General features: G+C 44.5%; 1 protein-coding gene across 1 annotated transcript; it reads right to left on the reverse strand.

Moving 5' to 3' along the window:
* Positions 1–8,937: 8,937 nt before the first annotated feature.
* Positions 8,938–20,410, reverse strand: LOC144479159 (cryptic protein-like). Its single transcript, XM_078197773.1, has 5 exons — positions 20,305–20,410; positions 19,574–19,732; positions 14,243–14,357; positions 12,907–13,013; positions 8,938–9,572 (listed from the first exon to the last, which is right to left on the reverse strand). The coding sequence occupies exons 1-5, from the start codon at positions 20,408–20,410 to the stop codon at positions 9,406–9,408; spliced, it is 654 nt and encodes a 217-aa protein (XP_078053899.1). The 3' UTR covers positions 8,938–9,405.
* Between the last annotated feature and the right edge of the window lie 5,212 nt (positions 20,411–25,622).

The raw sequence follows: 25,622 nt of genomic DNA on the forward strand, positions 1-25,622 counted from the left end.
GAAAGACTTAGCCAATTAGTCCTATCCCCCTGCTGTTTCCCCTTAGTCCAAAATATCTTTCCTTTTCAAATATTTTGCCCAGTTCTCTTTTTGAAAGCTATTAACAAATCTGCTTCCACCACCCTTCCACGACGCTTGTTCTGATCATTACGACTGCTATGTATTTCTTTCCCTCATGTTGCCTTTGGTTCTTCTGCCAGTTACCTTAACTTTGTGACCTGTAGTTACTGACCTTTCTGCCACTGGAAACAATTCTCTATATTTACTCTATCAAAGCCCTTCATGATTTTGAGCACCTGTATCAAGTCTCTCCTTAATCTTATATAAGATGCTGGAAATGCTCAGCGTGGGTAGCAGCTGTAGAGAGAAACAGAGAAACCCCCTCATGGCAGCTTTTCCCACAGCGAATCACCCTACCTGGATCAAGTAACCATTCTACTTTGAGCACTGACAATCTTTTGATTACCTCCTGTTGATCTATTTTTATCTTATCCAGTTTCTCCCCTTCGTCCTTCTTTACTGTGATATTTCTCCTTCTTGAGATTTCTACCCAAAGGCAAGTCCCTGGTGATTATTCGCTGAGCGATGGCAAAGTGCCATTTTTTAAAATTTAATTTGCTCGTGGGATGTGGGTGTTACTGGCTGGCCAGCATTTGTTGCCCATCCCTAATTCCCCTTGAACTGAATGGTTTGCTCTGCCATTTCAAAGGGCATTTAAGAGTCAACCACATTGCTGTGAATCTGGAGTCACACGTAGGCCAGATTGGGTGAGGATGGCAGATTTCCTTCCCTCAAGGACATTAGTGAATCAAATGGGTTTTATGACAATCAGCAATGGTTTCATGGTCACCATTAGATTTTTAATTCCAGATTTTTTTCTTGAATTCAAATTTCACCATCTGCCAGGTGGGATTTGAACCCTGGTCTCCACAGCATTACCCTGGGTCTCTGGATTACTAGTCTAGTGACAATACCATGGCACCATTGCTTCGCCATGATTCTTTTATTACAGATAGGCGAAGGAGGCCATCTCGAGTCTATCTCACCCAGAAAGGGGATTAAACCCCATGCTGTTGGTATCAATCTGACCCACATGGCAGCCATTAGAATAAATAACAAAGAAAGGTACAGCACAGAAACAGGTCCTTCAGCCATCCATGCCTATGCCGATCATGATGCCCCTAACTAAACTAAAAAGAAAACCTTCTGCCCTTACTTGGTCCGTATCCCTCTATTCCCTCCCTATTCATGTACCCATCCAAATGCCTCTTAAATGTTGCTAATGCGCCTGCTTCCATCACCTTCTCTGTCAGCACGTTCGAGGCACCCACCGCTCTCTGTGTGAAAATCTTCCCCCACATATCTCCCTTAAACCTTTCCCTTCTCACCTTGATCCTGTGCCCCCTTGTAATTGACACTTCTACCCTTGGAAAAAGCCTCTGACTATCCACCCTATCTATGCCTCTTATAATTTTGTATTCCTCTATCAGGTCTCCCCTCAGCTCTGTCTTCCCAGTGAAAACAATCCTAGTTTATTCAACCGCTCCTCATATCCTCGAGACCAGGCAACATCCTGATGAACTTCTTTGCACTCTCTCCAAAACTTCCACATCCTTTTGGTAGTGTGCTGACCAGAACTGCATGTAATACTCCAAATGCAGTCTAACCAAGGTTTTGTATAGCTGCAACATGATTTCCCAACTCCTGTACTCAATGCCCAGGCTGTTAAGTTCCCAGCTATTTCTCCCCTTGCTTCCTGAGACTGAGATAAACATGGCACAGAATAAGAGAAGGCAGAGAGAAGCCACAGGGATCAACGAGACTAGAGGTCATAGAGGTTTACAGCATGGAAACAGACCCTTCAGCCCAACTTGTCCATGCCGCCCTTTTTTAAACCCCTAAGCTAGTCCCAATTGCCCGCATTTGGCTCATATCCCTCTATACGCATCTTACCCATGTAACTGTCTGAACACTTTTTAAAAAACAAAATCATACCCGCCTCTACTACAACCTCTGGCAGGGGAAACAAAAGGGGTGGAGGAATTACACTGCTGATTAGGGAACACCTTGTTGAGGGAGGAGACATTGGAGGGATCTTAAAGTGAGGCATTATGGGTGCAGCTCAGGAATAAGAAGGGTGAAATCACAATGTTGGGAGTGTACTATAGACACTTCTATTTTGCTTGTCATCCTCACAGTGCCTCTTTTTGGTTAGAGGAGGAAGGAGGGAGGGAAACACTAATGTAATGTCTTGAGCTTAACCACTCCTGACACCAGTTCTTCTGCTACCCACAGTAGAGATTTAACCAACTGAACTAACCCACCCTGGATTGTGATATTGGCAGCATCCTATTCTTCAGTGAAAGCAGATGCAAAGTGATCATTGAGTACCTCAGCAATGTCCTTTGCCTCTATAAGAAACTATTTGTGGTCCCTAATTAGCCATACCTTTCTTTTGACTATTTTACTATTTATGTAAAACACTTGTAGATTCTCTTTCATGTTCATTGCTAATCATTGTTTCAGTCCTGAAAAGTCTAAATCAGTTGTCTAGAAACAGGTTAGCTGAATTCTCCCTTCCAGGATATAAATATGTCCTCATGCTACCCACAGATAAATAAATTGTGGCCAATCAGTTGAAAATATTTGCTAATTCTTCACTGTTAGTAAATTAATCATCAGTAAATTAATAAACAGACTCCTCATTTTTACATGTGAATGATCTGCGTGATATTTTGCAAACTGTGTGTAAATAGTCCTTCACTGGCTGCATACATCGCACCTTCCATGTAATGGGATTATTTATCTCCTTGTAGGTTCTCTGATTACTCGCTGCCATGTGTTAATAGGTTTAAGAAACACTGACATCAATGACAATCAGATTCACCAATTTTGCGACCAGTGTCAGCAATTCACACATATTTGAGAAATCTTTAACAATTTACACATCTGACGATGTTTCAGCTAGTCCATTTACACATGCAGCCCTGCCAGTGATTGTGTCTCAACTGGTGGCTCATTGAGCAAACGTGCAGACTCCGCACAGACAGTGACCCAAGCCAGGAATTTAACCTGGGTCCCTGGCGCTGTGAGGCAGCAGTGCTCACCACTGTGGCTTCCAATCTGAAGTCAAACACCTGAGGCAACAACCTCCATCACAAATGGGGAAAGGTTCAAAGCAGCAAGCTGAGATTCATCACATCACCTGTGCCATTGGAAAGATCAAATTACACTTGCGACTTTTCTGTTTCTCTCTTAAGCTCCTTTCCTTGCTTTTCTCTTCTTCCCCTCTCTTTCCTCTCTTCACAGCCCAGTTAGTGCTTTTGAGACTATTCCCCCCTCCTTTCTCACTTGGTAAAGCATGAAGCAGCTATGAAAGTGGTGATTACCATTTATGTACAGTAATACTGAAAGTCATCAATAGAAACCCCATTTATGAAAGAAAAAGGAAAGCAAAAAGACACATCACCCAAATGGATGGTGCTTGACTGATGGCCAAACAGCCTTTTCTTTCAAACCCCCTCCCCCCACCACCATCTGGCAAAAAGAAATGTTTCTAAACATGACAAAAATCAATCTTTTATAATGTTCTAATGTTTTTTCTCCAGGTTTGCATGCAGTAGTATCCTGGAGATTGATCTTCCATTCTTGGAGACGTGAAGCCAATCCTGGAAGGTTGACAACCCTTCTAGTCAGTGAACCTGCAGCAGCAAAGTGCAAATGTGCAGATGTTTGCTTGGCATTGATGCCACTATGAACAATTGGTTAGCTATAATCTGGGTTCACATTTGAAGAGTGGACATTTGGTTAAGATAACATAGAACTGTACCTGCCCCACCATCCCCCATATGAGTCAGCATCTTCAGATGAAGAGGTAAACATGAATGCAGTACAAGAAAGAATGCAGATTGAAAGAGTATTATTTGTGATTCTTTTTTCTTATTCATTCGTGGGATGTGGGCTTTGCTGGCTAACATTTATTGCCCATCCCTTTTGCTAGACCATTTCAGAGGGCAGTTGAGAGTCAATCACATTGCTGTGGCTCTGGAGCCAAGGCCAGACCAGGTAAGGATGGCAGCTTTCCTTCAATAAAGGATATGAGTGAACCAGATGGGGCTTTCCGACAATCGTTTCGTGGTCATCAGTAGATTCTTAATTCCAGATTTTTTTTATTGAACTCAAATTCCGCCATCTGCCATGGTGGGATTTGAACCCGAGTCCTCAGAACATTAGCTGAGTTTCTGATTAATAGTCTAGCAATAATATTACTAGGCCATGGCAATTGCTGGGAACCCCCTGGAAGCGCATGTTCCAGAAAGTGTTTACTCTACAGCTGGAGTCCAAGGGGATAGTAAATGGGAGATCATCTAGCAGGATAGGAAGAGGCAGCAATGTAGGAATTATACAGGAGTGTGACACTCTCAAAATGGTTTTCAGTAGCCCACACCAAGGTCTGACCTGACCCTCCCAAAGGCCCCTCCCAAGACTAGTCCTGATCCTCCAATCTGGGCCCCACCAAAACCCAACCCAAACCTACCTACCCCCAGGCAAAATCTGACCACTCCCCAAAACACAACTTGACACAACCCCCTCCCTCAGGGTACAATCTGACCCTTTCCACCACCAGAGCAACAACCCAACATGACCCTTCTGCTTCAAGGTACAACCCTACACAAAATTATACCCAATTACCTTATTGTTATCACTGTGGCAGATGTGATTGCTGAACAAGATAGACCCCAGTGTGAAGTCTGTCTCAGTAATCATAGAATAGAATCATAGAATCATACAGTGCAGAAGAGGCCCATCGAATCCACACTGACACATTAAAAACACTGAACTCCCACCTAATTCCATCTGCCAGCACTTAGCCAATAACCCTGAATGTTATGATGTGCCAAGTGCTCCTCCAGATACTTTTTAAAGGATGTGAAGCAACCTTCCTCCACAACCCTCCAAGACAGCGCATTCCAGACCACCACCACCCTCTGGGTTAAAAAGCTCTTCCTTACATTCCCCCACACCTCCTGTCTCTCACCCTGAACCTATGTCCGCTTGAGACTGACCCTTTATGAGAGGCATGGACAGAGTGGATAGTCAGAAGCTTTTTCCTAGGGTGGAAGAGTCAATTACTAGGGGGCATAGGTTTAAGGTGTGAGGGGCAAGGTTTAAAGGAGATGTATGAGGCAGATTCTTTACACAGAGAGTAGTGGGTGCCTGGAACTCGTTGCTGGGGGAGGTATTGGAAGCGGACACGATAGTGAGTTTTAAGGGACGTCTTGACAGGTACATGAATAGGATGGGAATAGAGGGATATGGTCCCCGGAAGGTTAGGGGGTTTTGGTTAAGTCGGGCAGCATGGTCGGTGCAGGCTTGGAGGGCCGAAGGGCCTGTTCCTGTACTGTAATTTCCTTTGTTCTCTGTTCTTTAACTAAGGGGAATAGCTGTTCCTTATCCACTCTGTCCATGTCACTCATAATCTTGTACACCTCAATCAGGTCACTCCTCAGTCTTCTCTGCTCCAACAAAAACAACACAAGCCTATGCAACTCTCTTCATAACTTACATGTTCCATCTCAGGCAGCATCCTGGTGAATCTCCTCTTCACCCCCTCCAGTGCGATCACATCCTTCCGATAATGTGGCAACCAGACCTGCACATAGTACTCTAACTGTGGCCTCATCAAAGTTCAATATAATTCTAACATAACTTCCCTGCTTTTGTAATCTATGCCTTGATTGATAAAGGCAAATGTTCCATATGCCTTTTACACCACCCTACTAACATGCCCTTCTACTTTCAGAGATCTGTGAACAAACACGCCAGGGTCCTTTTGTTCCACAGAACTTCCTAGCATCCTACCATTCATTCAGTACTTTCTTGTCAAGTTATTCCTTCCAAAGTGTATCACCTCACACTTTTCTCGGTTAAGTTCCATCGGCCACTTATCTGCCCATTTGACCATTCCATCTATATCTTCTTGTAGCCCAAGACACTCCATCTCACTGTTAACCACCCATCCAATCTTGTGTCATCTGCAAACTTGCTAATCCTACCCTCACATAGTCATCAAAGTCATTTATATAAATGACGAATAGGGGGCCCAACACAGATCCCTGTGGTACACCTCTGGACACTGGCTTCCAGTCACTAAAGCAGCCTTCTGTCATCACTCTGTCTCCTATAACTGATGTGGAGATGCCAGTGTTGGACTGGGGTAGACACAGTAAGAAGTCCCACAACACCAGGTTAAAGTCCAACAGGTTTATTTGGTAGCAAAAGCCACTAGCTTTTGGAGCGCTCGCTGCCTCTTCGTCGGGTGAGTGGGATGACGCCAGGGTCCACATTTGTTCCACAGAACTTCCTAGCATCCCATCATTCATTAAGTACTTTCTTGTCAAATTATTCCTTCCAAAGTGTATCCAAAGACTCGCATTCCAACCATTATTTTGTAAATTGAGTTTGTGTCTCTATATGCCCTGTTTGTGAACTAAAATCCGACTCACCTGACAAAGGAGCAGCGAGCGCTCTGAAAGCTAGTGGCTTTTGCTACCAAATAAACCTGTTGGGCTTTAACCTGGTGTTGTGAGACTTCTTACTGTCCTATAACTGAACCAATTTTGAATCCACTTTATCAAATTACCCTGTATCCCATGTGAATTTACCTTTTTTACAAGTCTACCTTGTGGGACCTTGTCAAAGGCTTTGTTGAAATCCACATAAACTACATTAACTGCACTATCCTCGTCTACACACCTGGTCACCTCCTCAAAAAATTCAATCAATTAGGCATGACCTCCCTCTGACAAAGCCATGCTAACTATCCCCAATCAAGCTTTGCTTCTTCAAGTGGAGATAGATGCTCTCCAGAAGTCCCTACAGTAGTTTCCCTACCACTGACATGAGACTCACAGGTCTGTAGTTTCCTGGTTTATCTCTTCTTAAATAGTGGGACCACATTAGCTGTTCTCCAGTCGTCTGGCAGCTCCCCCGTGGCCAGAGAGGAATTGAAAATTTGAGTCAGAGCATCTGCAATCTCCTTCCTTGCCTCCCATGGAAGCCTAGGGCACAATTCATTTAGACCTGGAGATTTATCCACTTTTAAGGCTGCCAGCACCTCAAATACCTTGTCCTTCCCTATGTCAATTTGCTCAAGAATCTCTCTCCCTGAATTCCATACCATTATTCTCATTCTCTTGGGTGAAGATGGATGTGAAGTACTCATTCAACACTCTACCAATGTCCTCTGGCTCCACTCACAGATTGCCCCCTTAGTCCCTAATGAGCCCTACACTTTCCCTGGTCATCCTCTTCCCATTGATATACTTATAGAACATCTTGGGATTTTCCTTATTTTTACCAGCCAGAGCTTTCTCATATCAGGAGTTAAGCTGGTATTGAAGCGAAGCTGGAGTGTCAACCACGAATGTCCATTGGAAATATTTTATTTCCCTGAGCTAAGCTTTTCCATTATTTTTTATAAAGATCTGATGCGTGAAATAAAAAATCCATGTTTTAGAATCTTCTTGTAAGTTAGTGCTTGAATCTCACATTACATTTGGATGGAAGGAAAACTGCAAGAAGTCTATGGTATACATTAGAGTTATAGAGGTTTACAGCATGGAAACAGGCTCTGCGGCCCAACTTGTCTATGCCACCCTTTTTTTTAGCCACTAAGCTAGTCTCAATTGCCCGCATTTGGCCCATATCCCTTTACACCCATCTTACCCATCTGTCTAAATGCTTTTTAAAAGACAAAATTGTACCTGCTTCTACTACTACCTCTGGCAGCTTGTTCCAGACACTCACCACCCTCTGTGTGAAAAAATTGCCCCTCCGAACCCTTTTGTATCTCTCCCCTCTCACCTTAAACCTATGCCCTCTAGTTTTAGACTCCCCTACCTTTGGGAAAAGATATTGACTATCTAGCTGATCTATGCCCCTCATTATTTTATAGACTTCTATAAGGTCACCCCTAAGTCTTCTACGCTCCAGGGAAAAAAGTCCCAGTCTATCCAGCCTAAACCATCAAGTCCCAGTAGCATCCTAGTAAAGCTTTTCTGCACTCTTTCCAGTTTAATAATATCCTTTCTATAATAGAGTCACCAGAACTGTACACAGTATTCTAAATGTGGCCTTAACAATGTCTTGTACAGCTTCAACAAGATGTCCCAACTCCTGTATTCAATGTTCTGACCAATGAAACCAAGCATGCCGAATGCCTTCTTCACCACTGTCCACCTGTGACTCCACTTCCATGGAGCTATGAATCTGTACCCCTGGATCTCTTTGTTCTATAACTCTCCCCAACACCCTACCATTCACTGAGTAAGTCCTTCCCTGGTTCGAGCTACCAAAATGCATCACCTCGCATTTATCTAAATTAAACTCCATCTGCCATTCATCAGTCCACTGACCCAATTGGTTAAGATCCCATTGCAATCCAAGATAACCTTCTTTACAGTCCACTATGCCACCAATCTTGGTGTATCTCCAAACTTACTAACCATGCCTCCTAAATTCTCATCCAAATCATTAATGTAAATGACAAATAACAGTGGACCCAGCACCGATCCTGAGTCTTTACTTTGAGTCTTTACTGTCATTTACTTATGCATGTTGAACTTCTATAATGGTAGTGCTAGAGAACTGGGTAATGTTTAGGGGAGGCACGTCCAATGACTGTTCTCCTGGGGGCAGGCAGCTGCTTGAGCAATGAGGTAAAGCTAGGTCTCACTGCATGGTTTTTCTGAGATTCTCAATTATTTGCTTTGAGTGAGATTGCAAAGAAGAATTTTCCCTTAATATTTATGGATGTTGCCAAGGGTAACTTCTTATAATAACAATCAGCAAAACCACTCCAACGACTCTGTCCACCTCAATCAAGGGATCATACCCGGAGCACCAATAAATCACAGATAATTGGAGAGCAATTATAGACAGGCATAAATAGATTTATTAATATTATATTATGAAATATCAGTCTTACAACAGGAATATTTACAACTTAAATAACATTTTAAAAATCTATTTCTTTTACAGACAACTTCCAACAGTTTAACAAGTTACTTCCTTGAACAATAAAACTAGAAAAATAGTGATACCACTCACACCAAACTAAAGCACTTCTAATCTGGCCAATGCAATATTGTGTGATGTATCATTGCAACGCCCCTTATTTGCCCATTTTTGATCCAGCTACCGACTCACCTACTATGATATATGATTTTCGTGTCCTACATAAAGGGTACACAGGCAGACCCCCTTCCCTCTTGTAAATTCATATTTCATGACAAAATGTATTGGAAAATTAAACCACAAATTGATTTTGCACATTAACCTCACAGTATCTTTTCACAGGCTTGAATAAAATCCCTGCATTTGCCCAGAACATAACGAAAAGTACTACAGTGTGTTTCCGGCTTGTAGTGAACATACATCGTGAGATAATAGTCCAAATGATACAATGGTGAGGAATATCCCCGGCAGCAGCAGATATCTCATTGGTAGCAGCTGAGAGCCATCTGAGAGTAACTGGTAAGAGCTGAGATCTTTTAAGTCTGTTTTCATATCTGCAGTATAAAGGAAGTGAAAGGTGAAGCACATAGGAATTGATTATTGGAGGACAGTAAGGTCAACTGACAAGACCCACAAAAGTGGCATTAAATTTCTGGGTTTCTTACTCTTTTTATTGAAAGGCTTTGACCCTAAGTTCCAGAAGATGATAATGAATGCTGAGAAAGGTTTTTCCAACAGAATGGGATCTTGGCCAAATTCCTCCTTCCAGCCCGATTGCTGGCCAGCCCCACAACCCCGCCTGCACACCCCTGTCCGCACCCCTCCTTCCCCACAACACCCCCCCCCCACCCAATCGCTGGCCTTGCGAACCCCCCACCCCCTGATCGCTGGCCTCCCGGATCTCCCCGGGCAAGCCCCAATGTTCTCCCTTCCCAGGCCAGTCCCTTCTCCCCAACCACTCACCTGGCCAGCCCTGATCTTCTGATGCCCCCCACCCCACCCCGGCAGCACCAGCTCCCCCCACCAGCAGCCCTGACCCTCCCCCCCAGTCCCGATTACCATCCTCCCACCCTCTGCCTAAAATCCCTGTGCACAGTGGCAGCGAGACCTCCCACCCTCACCAATGGCCCCCCCAATAGGCCTCATTCTTATCTGACCCCGCCCCCTTGGCATTACTCGATTTGCCAGTTTACCCCTTGGGTAGTGCCAGGGGCCAGGCTACCACTGCCCAAGGGGCAAACCCCTTACCCCCAATCTCCCTTGGCCCTCAATGGCCTCTCTTCCCTCCAGCGAGGTTGGGCCGCCTGTTCCACATTAGTAAGGAGCAGTTTTAAACCCCGCGGGAGAGAATCACTCCTGGCCAGGGGGTAGGGAGAGGGGGGGGGAGACGCTAACGAACCCAGAGACTTCAATCCCAGGCCCGTTAATGATATTGAAACCTAATTTCTATATGGTAATCAGTCCGTGCCGATTTCTGGTGCGGAGCTGATTACTCTGGACATCTTAGCCACGGAGACTCATGGAGGCCATGGCGCCCAGCGTGAAGCCCACAAAAGAGCTTCTACTGATCTCTCCCAGCCCGCTGCTCTGTTTGAGCAGCACAGCGGGTTGGGAGAATTGCCCCCCCCCCCCGCCACATCTTGAATACTGTGTGCAATTTTGGTCTCCTTATTAAGGAAGGATCGAAATGCATTGGAACGGTTCAGAGGGGGTTTATTAGATTGATATCTGGAATGAATGGGTTGTCTTATGAGGTAAGGTTGGACACACTGGGTTTGTTTCCACTGGTGTTTAGAAGAGTGCGGGGTGACTTGATTGAAGTATATAAGATCCTCAACACTCTTAACAAGGTGGATGTGGAAAGGATGTTTCCTCTTGTGGGTGAGTCCAGGCGAGGGGGCATTGTTTAATATTTAGTGGTCACCCTCATAGTGCAGAGATGAGGAACATGCTTTTCTCTGAGGTTTGTACTTCGGAACTCTTTGTCTCTGAAGGTGGTGGAGGTGGGGTCATCTAGTATTTTTAAGGTGGAGGTAAATAGATTCTTGTTAGGCAAGGGGATCAAATATCATCAGGGATAGATGAGAATGTGGAATTCAAAACACAAACAGATAAGCCATGATCTTATTGGATGGCAGAGCAGGCTTGAGGGGCCAAATGGCCTACTTCTACTCCTATTTCATAGGTTCATATGTTTTATATCAGGATATTGAAAGTGAATAATAGATTTTAAAAATTTAAAATAGAAAATGTTAAGCTCCACAAAGTGCAGCATTCATGGTAATGGAGTATTCATCTAATCTTTGAGTGGCAATTTGAAATTGCTTCTTTAAAACAAAAAGTCCTTTCTCAGAGTTACAAAGCCAATGCACAAAGTGAATGGGGCAGCCCTTAATCCATCTCCTTGCTTGCTCCAAAAACAAATTAAAATTCAAATTGAATACAATTCATGGTCCCCACAAGAGAGACATACTGGATCCAATCTGATAAGAGCACAGTACGGCACGGTGGGCGGCTGGGCGGCACAGTAGCACAGTGGTTAGCACTGCTGCTTCACAGCTCCAGGGACCTGGGTTCGATTCCCGGCTTGGGTCACTATCTGTGTGGAGTTTGCACATTCTCCTCGTGTCTGCGTGGGTTTCCTCCGGGTGCTCCGGTTTCCTCCCACAGTCCAAAGATGTGCGGGTTAGGTTGATTGGCCGTGCTAAAAATTGCCCCTTAGTGTCCTGAGATGCGTAGGTTAGAGGGATTAGTGGGTAAAATATGTAGGGATATGGGGGTAGGGTCTGAGTAGGATTGTGGTGGGTGCAGACTCGATGGGCCGAATGGCCTCTTTCTGTACTGTAGGGTTTCTATGATTCTAGCAGGCATTACGCCTGATCTCATGCTTGATCCTATGATTAATGTTAGCCAAAAGACCAAGAAGTACATTTCTCCAGATAAGGTACAGTTAAATTTAGAAAGGCGATTTGCAGCTTTTCAAATTCCAACCCTCCATTGATATCTTTATGGTCAGGTAAGTATCTATCTTCTTTCAATTCTGCATCAGCGGCCCTCTGGCCAGTGCATTCCATACCACTAATGCGATGTATGGCTTAAAATTAGAGTGGAAGTGGGAAGAATTTAAGATTTTATAGTTTATATTTTCCAAATACATGCCAGCAGTGTGCTGCTTGTGATTTTCTGGGATGATAGTTGGTGAGATTCCTCAACATTGATACTTGGAAGTATGCTCTTTGTTCTGCATCCTGACCAGGGGAAGGATCAAACCTCCCTACCATGTGAATTCCTTTCATTATGTTAACAGCTCAATCAGATTACATCTTAATCTTCCTCTCATCTCTAATCAATCCAACTTGTTTACACGGCCCCTCATTATAGGCAAACCCCTTCATTCCAGGGATCATCCTCATTTCAATGGACTCCCTCTAATACTAATATTTCCCCCTATGGTGAGGCTGCTTTGATGAATAACAAGTCCCCTATAATCAAGGACAAAGTCTAAGTTTTTTTACTATTGACAGCTCTTCCATTTGCTTGCTAGGGCCAGCCAGCTTTATAATCATATTAACCTTTTAGTTTTTATGCAGTGAGAAATTTCCATAATTCTGCTCCTATATCTTATGGTCTTATGGCAGGAGAACGGGGATGAGAATAATCTCAGCCATGATTGAATGACGGAGCAGACTCGATGGACTGAATGGCCTGATTCTGCTCATTTATCTTATGGTCCACCAGTTATTGATGAAGACTGATGGCTTGATTTTGATCATTTCCTGGGGCACTGGTGATCGTTTACTGTGGTAATATATATTATTACCACAACTACAGGGTTTTATACTGAATTTTTTATAAGATCCAAGTCACAAAACATTGAATATTCCTTACCACAGTCATCTTCAGATCCCTGAATACAGTGCAAAATCCCATAGCTGCATCTACACCAAGTACAATTTTTGGGTATCCACGCTCCCTCAGGAATATTGCCACAGTTCCTGTCAAAGGTAAAAAGGAGATTGTTCAGGATAAACCAACTCTATGTAACTATTAGATACAGGCTAATGGCTACCTCTCAGAATTTAAGACGTTAACCCATTTTCCCCCATCCATTTTTCTCTCCTTCTTTCCTTAAGACTGCTTTCTGCTGCAGTATGATTCATGCCTGGGGTAGTCCTAGGCTGCCTTACCCATTGAGCAATCTTAATGCATAAGCTAAAAGAGCAATTGTCAGCAAGCATCGTACCAGAGCATAATCTTCAATTCAGCAGACAAACACATATGCTCTTTAATACAGAATCTGTCAGATAGCAGGCCGAAGCAAATAGTTCTGGTTATGTTTCTCCTCAAGCCAAGGACTATGAAGGATAAATTGTAGCAAACTAAATGATGATCAGAAAACTCAGTTCAAATCCGGACATTCAAGTCTATAGCCATTATCCACTGGGCCATCCAACCAGGCTATTGACAAAACCTTAGATTAGTTAGAGGCAGTTGGTAATATTAATATTATAAATCAATATGCATTCCAAAAGTGTGCTTTTATAATAAACTTACCACTATTAGAACATTTTATGTTTCATTTGCATGGAGAATAAATGAAGATCAGTAAGATTGCACCAAGTGCAACATTTTAGGGGCTGCGGGTGGACTAAATTGGCTAACAGTGGCACTTCCACCCCTTACTGAGGAGAAGGTTCTGCCCTCAAAAACTGCTGGCCAATCCAATCCAGCAGTCCTGGCAGCACTAAGGATTCAGTAGCGGGTGCTGCCAGGACTACAATCAAACCCAAGAAGGCCCAATGGATCTCAGTGAGAGGTCTATTGGGCAGGGAGAGTTTGGCCAGCTTAGCTACGAGGTAGAGGTACTATCCTAAATAAGGTAGCAGTGTGTTTTTTGTTTCTAAACTCTGGGGTCAGCCAGATAGACCCATTCGTATGTTCCTCACTTGGCATCCAAATCTGTACCAGCAGTAAATGATGTGTGGTGGAGATGAGGGTCATTGAATAGGTATCAGGGATGAGAACTTTGGTTAGAGTTTCTATTTTCATAACCTAGAACTCCACAAATAATTGTAACACTTCAATGACTACACCAACAGAAATCAACTAATTCAATACAGTCTGGGAACTAACTTGCTGCCTTCCTACTCTGTGTAACTCAATCTTCAGCTGTGAGAAACAAAGATTTGTAATCCTTAAGTCCAAACAACATAACTTATCTCACCTAATGCGTTCATCATATTCGCAGTTTCTCCCCAGGAAGTGTTTAGGGCAAACACAGAAACTGCCAAGTACACATGTGCCCCCATTCTGACAACAGTTCCTGTTCAACCTGCTACCTGGAGAAAGAGAAATACATACAGTTCAAAGTTAAAGTTTATTTATTAGTGTCACAAGTCATCTTACATTCACACTGCAACAAACTCACTGTGAAAATCCCCTAGTCGCCACACTCCGGCGCCTGTTCGGGTACACTGAGGGAGAATTTAGCCTGGCCAATGCATCTAACCAGCATGTCTTTCAGACTGTGGGAGGAAACCGGAGCACCTGGAGGAAACCCACATAGACACGGGGAGAACGTGCAAACTCTACACAGACAGTGACCCAAGCCGGGAATCGAACCCAGGGCCCTGGCGCTATGAGGTAGCAGTGCTAACCACTGTGCCACCAGAACCATTTGAAATACAAAACTAAATTAGATAGTCCTTTCTCTCAATATTTGAGGTGGATAGTTTAGATACTCGATAAAACTAACACAGATATAAGATTTCTTTTAGAGGTTTTAGCAACAGTTTGTATATGTGTATATATAATATTTATGAAAACATTTACCATTTAAGATTGAACCCAGTGGCTGAGTTGGTAAATACAAAGAACAAAGAACAAAGAACAGTACAGCACAGGAAACAGGCCCTTCGGCCCTCCAAGCCTGTGCCGCTCCTTGGTCCAACTAGACCAATCGTTTGTATCCCTCCATTCCCAGGCTGCTCATGTGACTATCCAGGTAAGTCTTAAATGATGTCAGCGTGCCTGCCTCCACCACCCTACTCGGCAGCGCATTCCAGGCCCCCACCACCCTCTGTGTAAAAAACGTCCCTCTGATGTCTGAGTTATACTTCGCCCCTCTCAGCTTGAGCCCGTGACCCCTCGTGATCGTCACCTCCGACCTGGGAAAAAGCTTCCCACTGTTCACCCTATCTATACCCTTCATAATCTTGTTTCCCCTATATTAGATCTCCCCTCATTCTCCGTCTTTCCAAGGAGAACAACCCCAGTCTACCCAATCTCTCCTCATAGCTAAGACCCTCCATACCAGGCAACATCCTGGTAAACCTTCTCTGCACTCTCTCTAACGCCTCCACGTCCTTCTGGTAGTGCGGCGACCAGAACTGGACGCAGTACTCCAAATGTGGCCTAACCAGCGTTCTATACAGCTGCATCATCAGACTCCAGCTTTTATACTCTATACCCCGTCCTATAAAGGCAAGCATACCATATGCCTTCTTCACCACCTTCTCCACCTGTGTTGCCACCTTCAAGGATTTGTGGACTTGCACACCTAGGTCCCTCTGTGTTTCTATACTCCTGATGACTCTGCCATTTATTGAATAACTCCTCCCTACATTATTTCTTCCAAAATGCATCACTTCGCATTTCTCCGGATTAAACTCCATCTGCCACCTCTCCGCCCAATTTTCCAGCCTATCTATATCCTGCTGTATTGCCCGACAATGCTCTTCGCTATCCGCAATTCCAGCCATCTTCGTGTCATCCGCAAACTTGCTGATTACACCAGTTACATCTTCTTCCAAATCATTTATACATATCACAAATAGCAGAGGTCCCAGTACAGAGCCCTGCGGAACACCACTGGTCACAGACCTCCAGCCGGAAAAAGACCCTTCGACCACTACCCTCTGTCTCCTATGGCCAAGCCAGTTCTCCACCCATCTAGCCACTTCTCCTTGTATCCCATGAGCCTTAACCTTCTTAACCAACCTGCCATGTGGGACTTTGTCAAATGCCTTACTGAAATCCATATAGACGACATCCACGGCCCTTCCTTCATCAACCGTTTTTGTCACTTCCTCAAAAAACTCCACCAAATTTGTAAGGCACGACCTCCCTCTTACAAAAATACAATGTAGAACTGAGGCATACAGATTACAGATGCTGTCACATTGACTCTTGTTTGGTTCAGATGACAGGAAAGTGGCATCAATGCATTGATAGGGTTGGTACAAATTGCTCCAGAGCACTGGATTGAACAGATGGAGAAAACATGCCAATCAACATCTGGTGAAGCTGATGAAAACACATCTGTGAAAGCATAATGAGAACAGGATGCTTTGCATGGTCAAACAAACCAATATTAAGAGTGGCAATTGGGACCAGTGACTACCTTAAGGAGGAAGAAACAATGAGCATAAAAATTGTAAAGATGTCATGATGAATATTTAATGTTGGCGAATCAGGCAATTTAGTTCAAATGTTGGCCCATGTAAATGTAGCCTACAATCGCTAACACCCTGGTACACAAAGCACACATAATTTAGTTCTATTTACATTAATGTTTCTCACTCACTGTTTAAATTTTGTTGATCTGAAAATTTCTATAGAACTTTTTGGTGAGAGTCCTGGCTCAATAGTCTCACTCTTATCTCTAAGTCAGAATGTTGTGGGTTCAAGGCCCACTCCAGATACCGAAGGCATAATCCAGATACGTATTTCAGTGCAATATTGAAGATGGTCGGGATTCTCCCAAAAAAATTCTAAGTTCCCAACATGCAGGAAAATGGAAGTAACTCTCCTTGTTTCTTTTTAAGCGTGATTTCCAGAGTGAATCTTCGACACTTTGTGCATCACAGAGTGCCCTAGCGGGATTCATTCTGGAAATCAGGGTGCGGGGCTTATTACCGTCTGAGAGGCCAGCAGCATAGTGCTGAGCGGGCCACAGCGCATGCGCAATGGCCTCACATTGCCCCTCAGATCGCTGGCATTCGACGACCCCCTTCCCCACGATTGCTGGTCTCCCGGAGCTCCCTGGGCCAGCCACGATGTGTCGCCGCCCAACCTCTCCACTCAGCCAGTTCCGATCTCCCCAACGCCTCCCACCCCCCCGCCCGATGACCAGCCCCATACTCCATGCTCAGCAGCCCTGACACCCCTTCCCACCCAGAAGGCCAGCCCCTGATCGCCTTGACTCCCTCCCTCTCCCAGTCATCCCAAGTGCAGAGTGGCAGTGGGTTCCCCCTCTCCACCGATTGCCCCCTTTGGCTCCACCCCTTTGCACTGCCCAATGTCAGGTGGGCAGTACCAAGGTGCCCCTTAGGCATTGCCAGTTTGCCTCTTTGGCATGCCAGGGTGCCAATCTAGCTGTCCAAGCACACCCCTTTACCCCCAACCTCCCAGGGGGGCTTCAATGTCCTCTCTTTCCTCCAGCGGAGTTGGGCTGTCTGTTCCCCATTAGTGGGGAGCAGTTGTAAACCCCATGGTGGCATTCACTCCCAGCGGGGTGGGGAGACGCTTTGCATGCCCAGAGAATTCAATCCCGGGCCTGCTAATTCTATGGAAATGGAGATTTCTGTATGATAAACAGCTCCGCACTGATTTCCAGCACAGAGCCGAGTATGCGAAAACATTTAGTGCCAGAGGCCATGATGCCCAGCGGGAAGCCCATGATATGGCCCCCGCTGATATGTCCCAGCTCGCTGCACTGCTTGAGCATCTCAGGACACTAAGGGGCAATTTTAGCATGGCCAATCAACCTAATCCGCACATCTTTGGACTGTGGGAGGAAACCGGAGCACCCGGAGGAAACCCACGCAGACACGAGGAGAGTGTGCAAACTCCACACAGACAGTGACCCAAGCCGGGAATCGAACCCAGGTCCCTGGAGCTGTGAAGCAGCAGTGCTAACCACTGTGCTACCGTGCCGCCAAGTCTGAAGAAAAGTGATGACTTATTTTGCATGCTTTTTGACAGAGGTTTGGATGAGAATGCTAAAAGCCACTGCAGGAAGAAATTAATGCCAAAATCTTGCTGATGTTTACACCAGTGAGATCTTGCAGTCCCACCTACAGTGCACCCCTGCCATGAGTTTCTCAGTGGCGGTGGGTGTGTTCAACGGAAACCCTGTTGATAACAGTGGGACCCTAAGATCCCACTGCCAGCGAGTAAAGTGCCATATCCCATTCCTGTGAGACACGCTGCAGATGGGGAGGAAAATCCCACCCTAAGTGAATTCTACGGGGAGGGCACAGAGACAAATCTTTTTGAAGATGAAGTGAAACAATTCATTCATTTCATTGATAATGATGAGTTCTGTGCTTCGAGATCACTAGCGGCTTTGTGCAAACTTGTACATGATAGTTTGTAGGAAACCTTTTCAAATGTGGAAATCATTCTGAAAATATTTTTAACAATACCTGTCACAGGTGAATGTGCAGAATTCACTGCCACAGAAAGTAGTTGAGGCCAAAACGTCTGATTTCAGGAAGAAATTGGATATAGCTTTTGGGGCTAAAGGGATCAAGAGATATGAGGGGGGCGGGGGGTGGTGCGAGATCAGGATATTGAATTGGATGATCAGCCATAATCAAAATGAATGGTGGAGCAGGCTCGAAGGGCCGAATGGCCTACTCCTGCTTCTAGTTTCTATTTATTAAGGTATGTAATTTGATTGCTTCTAGATTGCATGATCACGTGTCTCATTGATGTTTGTAGCAGCTAGCAATTCCCTACATTAAAATAGCGATGACACTTCAAACATATTTCACTGGCTGCAAGATGCTTCGGAGATGTCCTTAGGCCATGAACGGCACTCTGAGACAAGCAGAGCCTTCTGTTTCCTCACAGTGAACTCATTTGGTGAAAAAATTCTAAATGAATAGCAAAACCGGTTACCGGGATCACTCTATGTTTCAATTAGATTTGACCAGGGCCAGTTGTGGTACATGAAGACTCCAGATGCAGCAAGTTGTCAAGAAGTGGATAATTTCAAGAGCTCCGGGTGCCCCCCTGATGTGCAACAGCCCAAAATCAAACGAGACCTTTAACAGGCGGAATAAATCCATACATTTAGGAATGCATTTTGTCCTGTTGGGGAACTGAACGATTCAAACAAGTTCCTTCCTTTTCTACAAATATCTATGCAGAGATGATGCTATGATTATTATCAGTTTTGCTCCCGAAAGTTGCTCTCCAAACTTCCCCCGCCCAGCAGGGGTAGTCCTTGATTGGGTGGCAATAAAAGCAAATGAGCGTGGCGTGTTTGCTCAGCAAAGACTGATTTGTTTGGATAAGGATTAAAAAACTGAGGAGAGATTATTGAAGATTTAATTCATTACGGGCTGCCGAACTCGGGTCAAGTTTACGATTTCTGGCCAAATATTGTAGCTTTGCCTCCAACTGTTTATCTTTCTCTCTAAAGAAACATTCTACAGCAGAGAAGAAGTTGCCATTATTTAATAAATATGAATGTTAGTAGCTGACAACGACTCTCACAATGTTGTAACACTGTAACAGTACAAATGGATACTCAATCTGCTCTTACTGTCAGTCAACCCTATGAATGGGATGATCGCTCCGCCGCCTGCAGCCTGTCTGTTAAACTGGTGGAAGTGGCTTAGTGCCGAGCCCCGGGCGTTCTCCGCCGGTTTCTGAACGGCAGGTTCTGGAGTGTCCTTCTCTTCACAATCCTGACCTTCGCAACCTGAAACTGACCAAAGAGAAACGGCTGGGTATTCCCGGACCGACAACAAGAGATCGATTTCACCTTCACAACTCTATATTTCAATTAGATTTGACCAGGGCCAGGCCAGTTCCATGACGTGGTACATGAAGACTCCAGATGCAGCAAGTTGTATCAACGATATAACGATATATATACACAACGATCTGGTTGGTATTCATCACTTACCAGCAGCCCCAACCCTCGCCGCCTGCAAGGTGAACAGCACCGTGGAGAGGAGTCTTCAGAATTTAAAAAATGTTTTAAAAAAAGAAAAAAAGAAACGACGATTAATTCCACCGAAAGTTCGAAACTTGGCAAATCTGACCCCCCCCCCCCAATAATTCCAGCAAACTTACCGAGCGATTCTTCCAAATTGCATTTCCCCTCCCTCCCAGGTAGAAATTCCTCCCGCTTTTTCAAATCCAACCAACACTTCACTTTGGCGGAGCTGTGTTTTAGAGAGAAGTGGGTGGGAGTGGCTGATCTCTCCAGTCTGGGCTCTTTCTGACCATTCTGCAACTGAGACTGGAGTGCAGTCAGTCACTTCTCACCTCCTGCCTCCCTCACCACCAATGCAATCCGGAATGCCCGCCTCCTGCTTCGGATCAGGGTGCCCCGGTGTTTTATTTCCGATTTTTCACCACTCACACGTAACATGGTGGCACTGCTGCCTCACAGCGCCAGGGACTCAGGTTCGATTCCCAGCTTGGGTCACTGTCTGTGTGGACTTTGCACGTTCTCCCTGTGTCTGCCTGGGTTTCCTCAGGATGCTCCAGTTTCCTCCCACAGTCCGAAAGATGTGCTGGTTTGGTCGTGCTAAAATTCTCTGTCAGTGTACCCGAACAGGTGCCGCAGTGTAGCAACTAGGGGATTTCCACAGTAACTTCATTGCAGTGTTAATGCCTAGTTGTAACACTAATAAATAAACTTTAAAAAAACACACCCTCACCTTTCCCCAATATTCAGAGCAGCAGCACAAACCAGCTGGGTGTTTCCTGTATTAACAGAAACCAACCAAACGACTGGCAGGACGAAGGTGCAAATTGGCAGCAGTTAAAACATTGGGTTCTCTCCAATAAAAAATGGCATGCTTTTAACATGTAGATTTCCTGATGTCAGTTTCAGATTATTCATGGCAGACCCCTCAGCTGTCACCGTCCAGATGCTGCATAAAACGAGTCATTAAAAAAAAGAGATTCTGAGTAATTGGGATTGCTCAATTGTGACTGAAGGTTGACAGGCAACACATTACAGGGAGGAACTGCACCGCCCCAACCCAGGCTGATATGATCAAATGCCCACTGATTGCTGTGGCTATCGGGGAGTTTCAGCTGAGAAACATATCGCCTGTCCCATTCGCAACCAAACTGTACCAAATGAGCCATTGGGAAGCATACTATTATTATTTCTTCCCCCCCCCCACCCCCCATGAAACTGCAGGTTAGGTAGGAAATGGGAGTGTAGTTTACACTCCAATCAATCCTGCATCTCCTTCAGAGCTTCTGGCCGGAGACCAACAGAGAAAAAAAGGCACTGACTCCATTCATTCTAAGGGGAAGTGGCAAAATAAGAATGTTTAAGTCTATCACGCCGTTGGCTAACACCATCACGAGACTCAGGAGAAGGAGTGGGCCACTTGGCCTTTTTAGCCTGCTCCGCCATTCGATAAGATTTTTTAAAATATTCGTTCGTGGGATGATTTCTGCCCATCCCTGAGGGCAGTTAGGAGTCAACTACATTGCTGTGCGTCTGGAGTCACATGTAGGCCAGACCAGGTAAGGATGGCAGATTTCCTTTCCTAAAGGACATTAGTGAACTAGATGATTTTTTATGACAATGGTTTCATGGTCATCATTAGACTTTTAGTTCCAGATTTCTATTGAATTCAAATTTCACTATCTGCTTTGGTGGGGTTCAAACACGGGTATCCAAATCCTTCCCCTGATTCTCTGGTTACTAGTCCAGTTACAATACCAGCAGCTCCCTTAAATCCCTGGCGGTTAGGAGCAGACCCATGCTGCAACATTTTATAGAAAACTCTTCACCAGGGCACTCAATGAAAATGAGGCAAGAGACTGGGAATGCGCCCTTACCTCATTAAATATGAATGTCAGACCGATACCAATTACACATTAGGTGGTGGGAAAAGCCCTAGAAAATGCAAGGCAGTAAAATTGGGATGTAGTCCTGATGTAACAGCTTTCTACCTGGTTTCCTCTTCCCTGTTCAGTACAGACTCCATTGGTGAGGAAATTGAAACTATTTCCATTGAGTCCTTACTGCCAGATAATTTTGCTATGGACAGCCTCATCACTAACGCTATTCTCACAGAATGAGCATGTATACACAATGGACGATTGATACAATCATGAGGGGAACCCTGGATGACTTGCTCCTCCTTCATTCAGGTGGCTAAGGCTACTTGAAATCTAATTATTACATGGCAATGTCCTAGCTTTATTAATTCAGGAACCTTCCTGCTCTATATGGTTGAGCTACTAGTTGTTTTGGTTCGTTGATCCAGCAGGGCATGAATTACACCCAACCCCACTTGCTTATCATCAGCATCCTCACTGACCTACATTGGTCCCAGATTCCCCCAACAGCTCAGATTTATAATTGCTATCCTTATGTTTAAACCTTTCATGGCCCCACTTCTCTATATCTTCCTCCAGACCAGAAACACCCTCCCTCCAAATTCACCTGTCCTCTGACACTAGCCTTATGTGCACCCCTTGTTCCCTTTCTGCCACCATTGGTGGTGGGTGTGCTTTCAGCTATTTAGATCCTTTCCTTTCACTTTCATCTTTTGCCATGTTACATGATGTCGCCACAATGCTGGTTAATCACTCTTCTTATAAACCACAATTTCTTTGGATTTGACAGGTGGTTTTACAGCCAGATACCCTTCGTGCTGCTAACACTCCCCATTATTCTGGGCTAGGGGCAAACACTGCCTGCACCAGTGGCTGGTTAACTGCTTAGAATTTATGCCCTGCAATTCCACACCCCTCAAGCCCCATTGCCTTTCACCTTCCCTCACTTCCCTAACACCCTTGTGGAAACACACTTCTTTGACTAACCTCTTGATTACCTGCCCTCCTCAACACCCCACTCCCTAATACCTCCTTCATTAATTCAGCATCCATTTTTTATTACACCTCTGTGGAAGATTTTGGCATGATCTTCTATGTTCACTATATAAACATAAGCTTTTGAGATTTAACATAATCCTCATCCGCGCTGTGATCACTGAGGCCACTTGCAAATATATAAATTACCTTTAAAGATTGGCCAAAACCTACGCTGTTATTATCCTAATGCAAGTCACCCAACTGGTCTTAAAAACATAGAAACTAGAAGCAGGAGTAGGCCATTCGGCCCTACAATCAATCATTATCATTTTGATAATGGCTGATCATTGAATTCAATATCCTGATCCTATTTTACTCCCATATCCCTTGATTCTTTTAGCCCCAAGAGCTATATTTAATTTCTTCTTGAAATCAGACAACACTTTGGCCTCAACTACATTCAGTGGTAGTGAATTCCACACATTCACCACGCTCTGGGTGAAGACATTTCTCCTCACCTCAGTTCTGAAAGGTTTACCCCTTTGAAGCAGCCCCTCAAACTATGACCCTTGATTCTGGACTCCCCCGCCATTGGGAACATTCTTTCTGAATCTACCCTGTCTAACCCTGTTAGGATTTTGAAAGTTTCTATGAGATCCCCTCTCACTCTTCTAAACTCCAGTGAATCTAATCCTAACCAACTTAGTCTCTCCTCATATGACAGACCTGCCATCGCAGGAATCAGCCTGGTAAACCTTCACTGTACTCCCTCTATAACAAGGACATCCTTCCTCAGATAAGGATACCAAAACTGTACACAGCACTCCAGGTGTGGCCTTACCAATGCCCTATATAATTGCAGCAAAACATCCCTATCCCTATACTCAAATCCTCTCGCTACGAAGGCCAATATACCATTTGCCTTCTTTACTGCCTGCTGTACCTACACGCTTACTTTCAGCAACTGGTGCACGAGAATATATTCTAATCTTGGTTGCTTTTGCATTCTAGAGTTTTCTCCATTGTTAAACCAATTCATTGTAAAACTAATCATATCTATGACATAAAATTAGGTGAGGTAATGAAATAGTTCACAAGGGACTCTTTTAGAGAGAAGCGAGTGATTATATAGCATGAGGGGCACCACTCTACATGCAGTATGGGGCAGGGCAAGAAGGCTGGCCTTCAGGAACTACTTCAATTGAAGGGCCAAATGGCCTACTCCTGCTTCTAGTTTCTATGCTTTTAAGACCAGTTGGGTGACTTGCATTAGGAATATAACAGCGTATGTTTTGGCCAATCTTTAAAGGTAATTTATATATTTGCAAGTGGCCTCAGTGATCACAGCGAGGATGAGGAATTATGTTAAATCTCAAAAGCTTATGTTTATATAGTGAACATAGAAGATCATGCCAAAGTCTTCCACAGAGGTCCACTTCAGGAACTACCACAGCTGCTGCAGGAATTGAACATGCACCATTAGTATTATTCAGCACCCATGTTCTAGCAACTGAACTAAACAATTGCCACACAATGTAAAAAAATTTAACACAAGTTACTGTTGATTCCAGACAATCCTAATATATCTCCAGGGGTAGCTTAATATCCCCACCTTAACCCACACAATAATAAAAATGAACTTAAACTCATTTGTATAAAAGTATTATGTTTCTTAGTGTGAGATGTGCATACTGTTACTACTTCACATCAATGTGGAGCGTTATAAATCATTAACTCTTTCCCTTGATTATCTTTCCCTCACTCAACACAGTTGGGAAGAAAATGTGTTCAGGCAGGAGGTTTGCATTCCACTGAATACTATCTTGTTTGTTGCCCAGCTCTTGTTAGTTTATCTAAGTACGTGGGATGAATGCCATTCAAAACTCTCATCCAAATTAGGCTGACTGGAATAGTTTTGCATTGTTGAGAAGTCACTGTCATCCCTTTTCTGCCAATATTAAGTGAATGGGCAAGAACATGTCAGATAGAACATAATGTGGAGAAATGTGAAGTTATCCATTTCAGTAGGGGAAATAAAAAAACATACATTTTCAGATGATGAGAGACTGGGAAATGCCAGCATTCTGAGAAAGCTGCGTATCCTTGTGCACAAACCACTAAAGGCTGACAGCAAGCAATTAGGAATGCAGGTGACATGTTAGTTTTTATTACCGAGTGATTGGAGTATAAGGGTAAAGAAATCTGACAGCATTGGGAGTTGTTGAGGCTACACGTGGAATACTGTGTGCCGTTTTGGTCTCTTTACCTAAGGAAGGATATACGTGCCTGAGAGGGAGTGCAACAAAGGTTCAATAATCTGATTCCTGGGATGAGGGGATTGTCCTATTAGGAGACATTGAATACTCGATAGATCTGTCTTCCCTAGTGTTGAGAAGGATGAGAGGCTGTCCCCTCAAAACATATGGGGGAGGGGGCGATTCTCCCATCCCACTGCATTGCTTTTGTAGTCCAGCAGGCCGGGAGACTCTAGCGGAGGCTGTTTCGCGGGCTTCCCACAGGGTGCCACAGCTTCCGCGCGTCTCCAGCAGCCAGGTTTCCGGCGCCTCCAGCTCCGCGCCAATTTATGGGGCGGAGCTGCATGTGTTATGTTAATCCTTATTTTAATCTATTTTAAATATAATTAGCAGGCCCGGGACCGACATCTCCAGGCCCGCTAGCCTCTACCCCGCGGCCAGGAGTATTTCACTTCAGCGGGGTTTAGTATAGCTCGCCATCTGTGGGGAGCTGGCAGCCTGACCCCTCTGGAGAGGTAATCAAGGCCCCCCCAGAGGTTC

The sequence above is a fragment of the Mustelus asterias genome, chromosome 1 (assembly GCF_964213995.1).
Source record: "Mustelus asterias chromosome 1, sMusAst1.hap1.1, whole genome shotgun sequence".
Classification (NCBI taxonomy): Eukaryota; Metazoa; Chordata; class Chondrichthyes; order Carcharhiniformes; family Triakidae; genus Mustelus; species Mustelus asterias.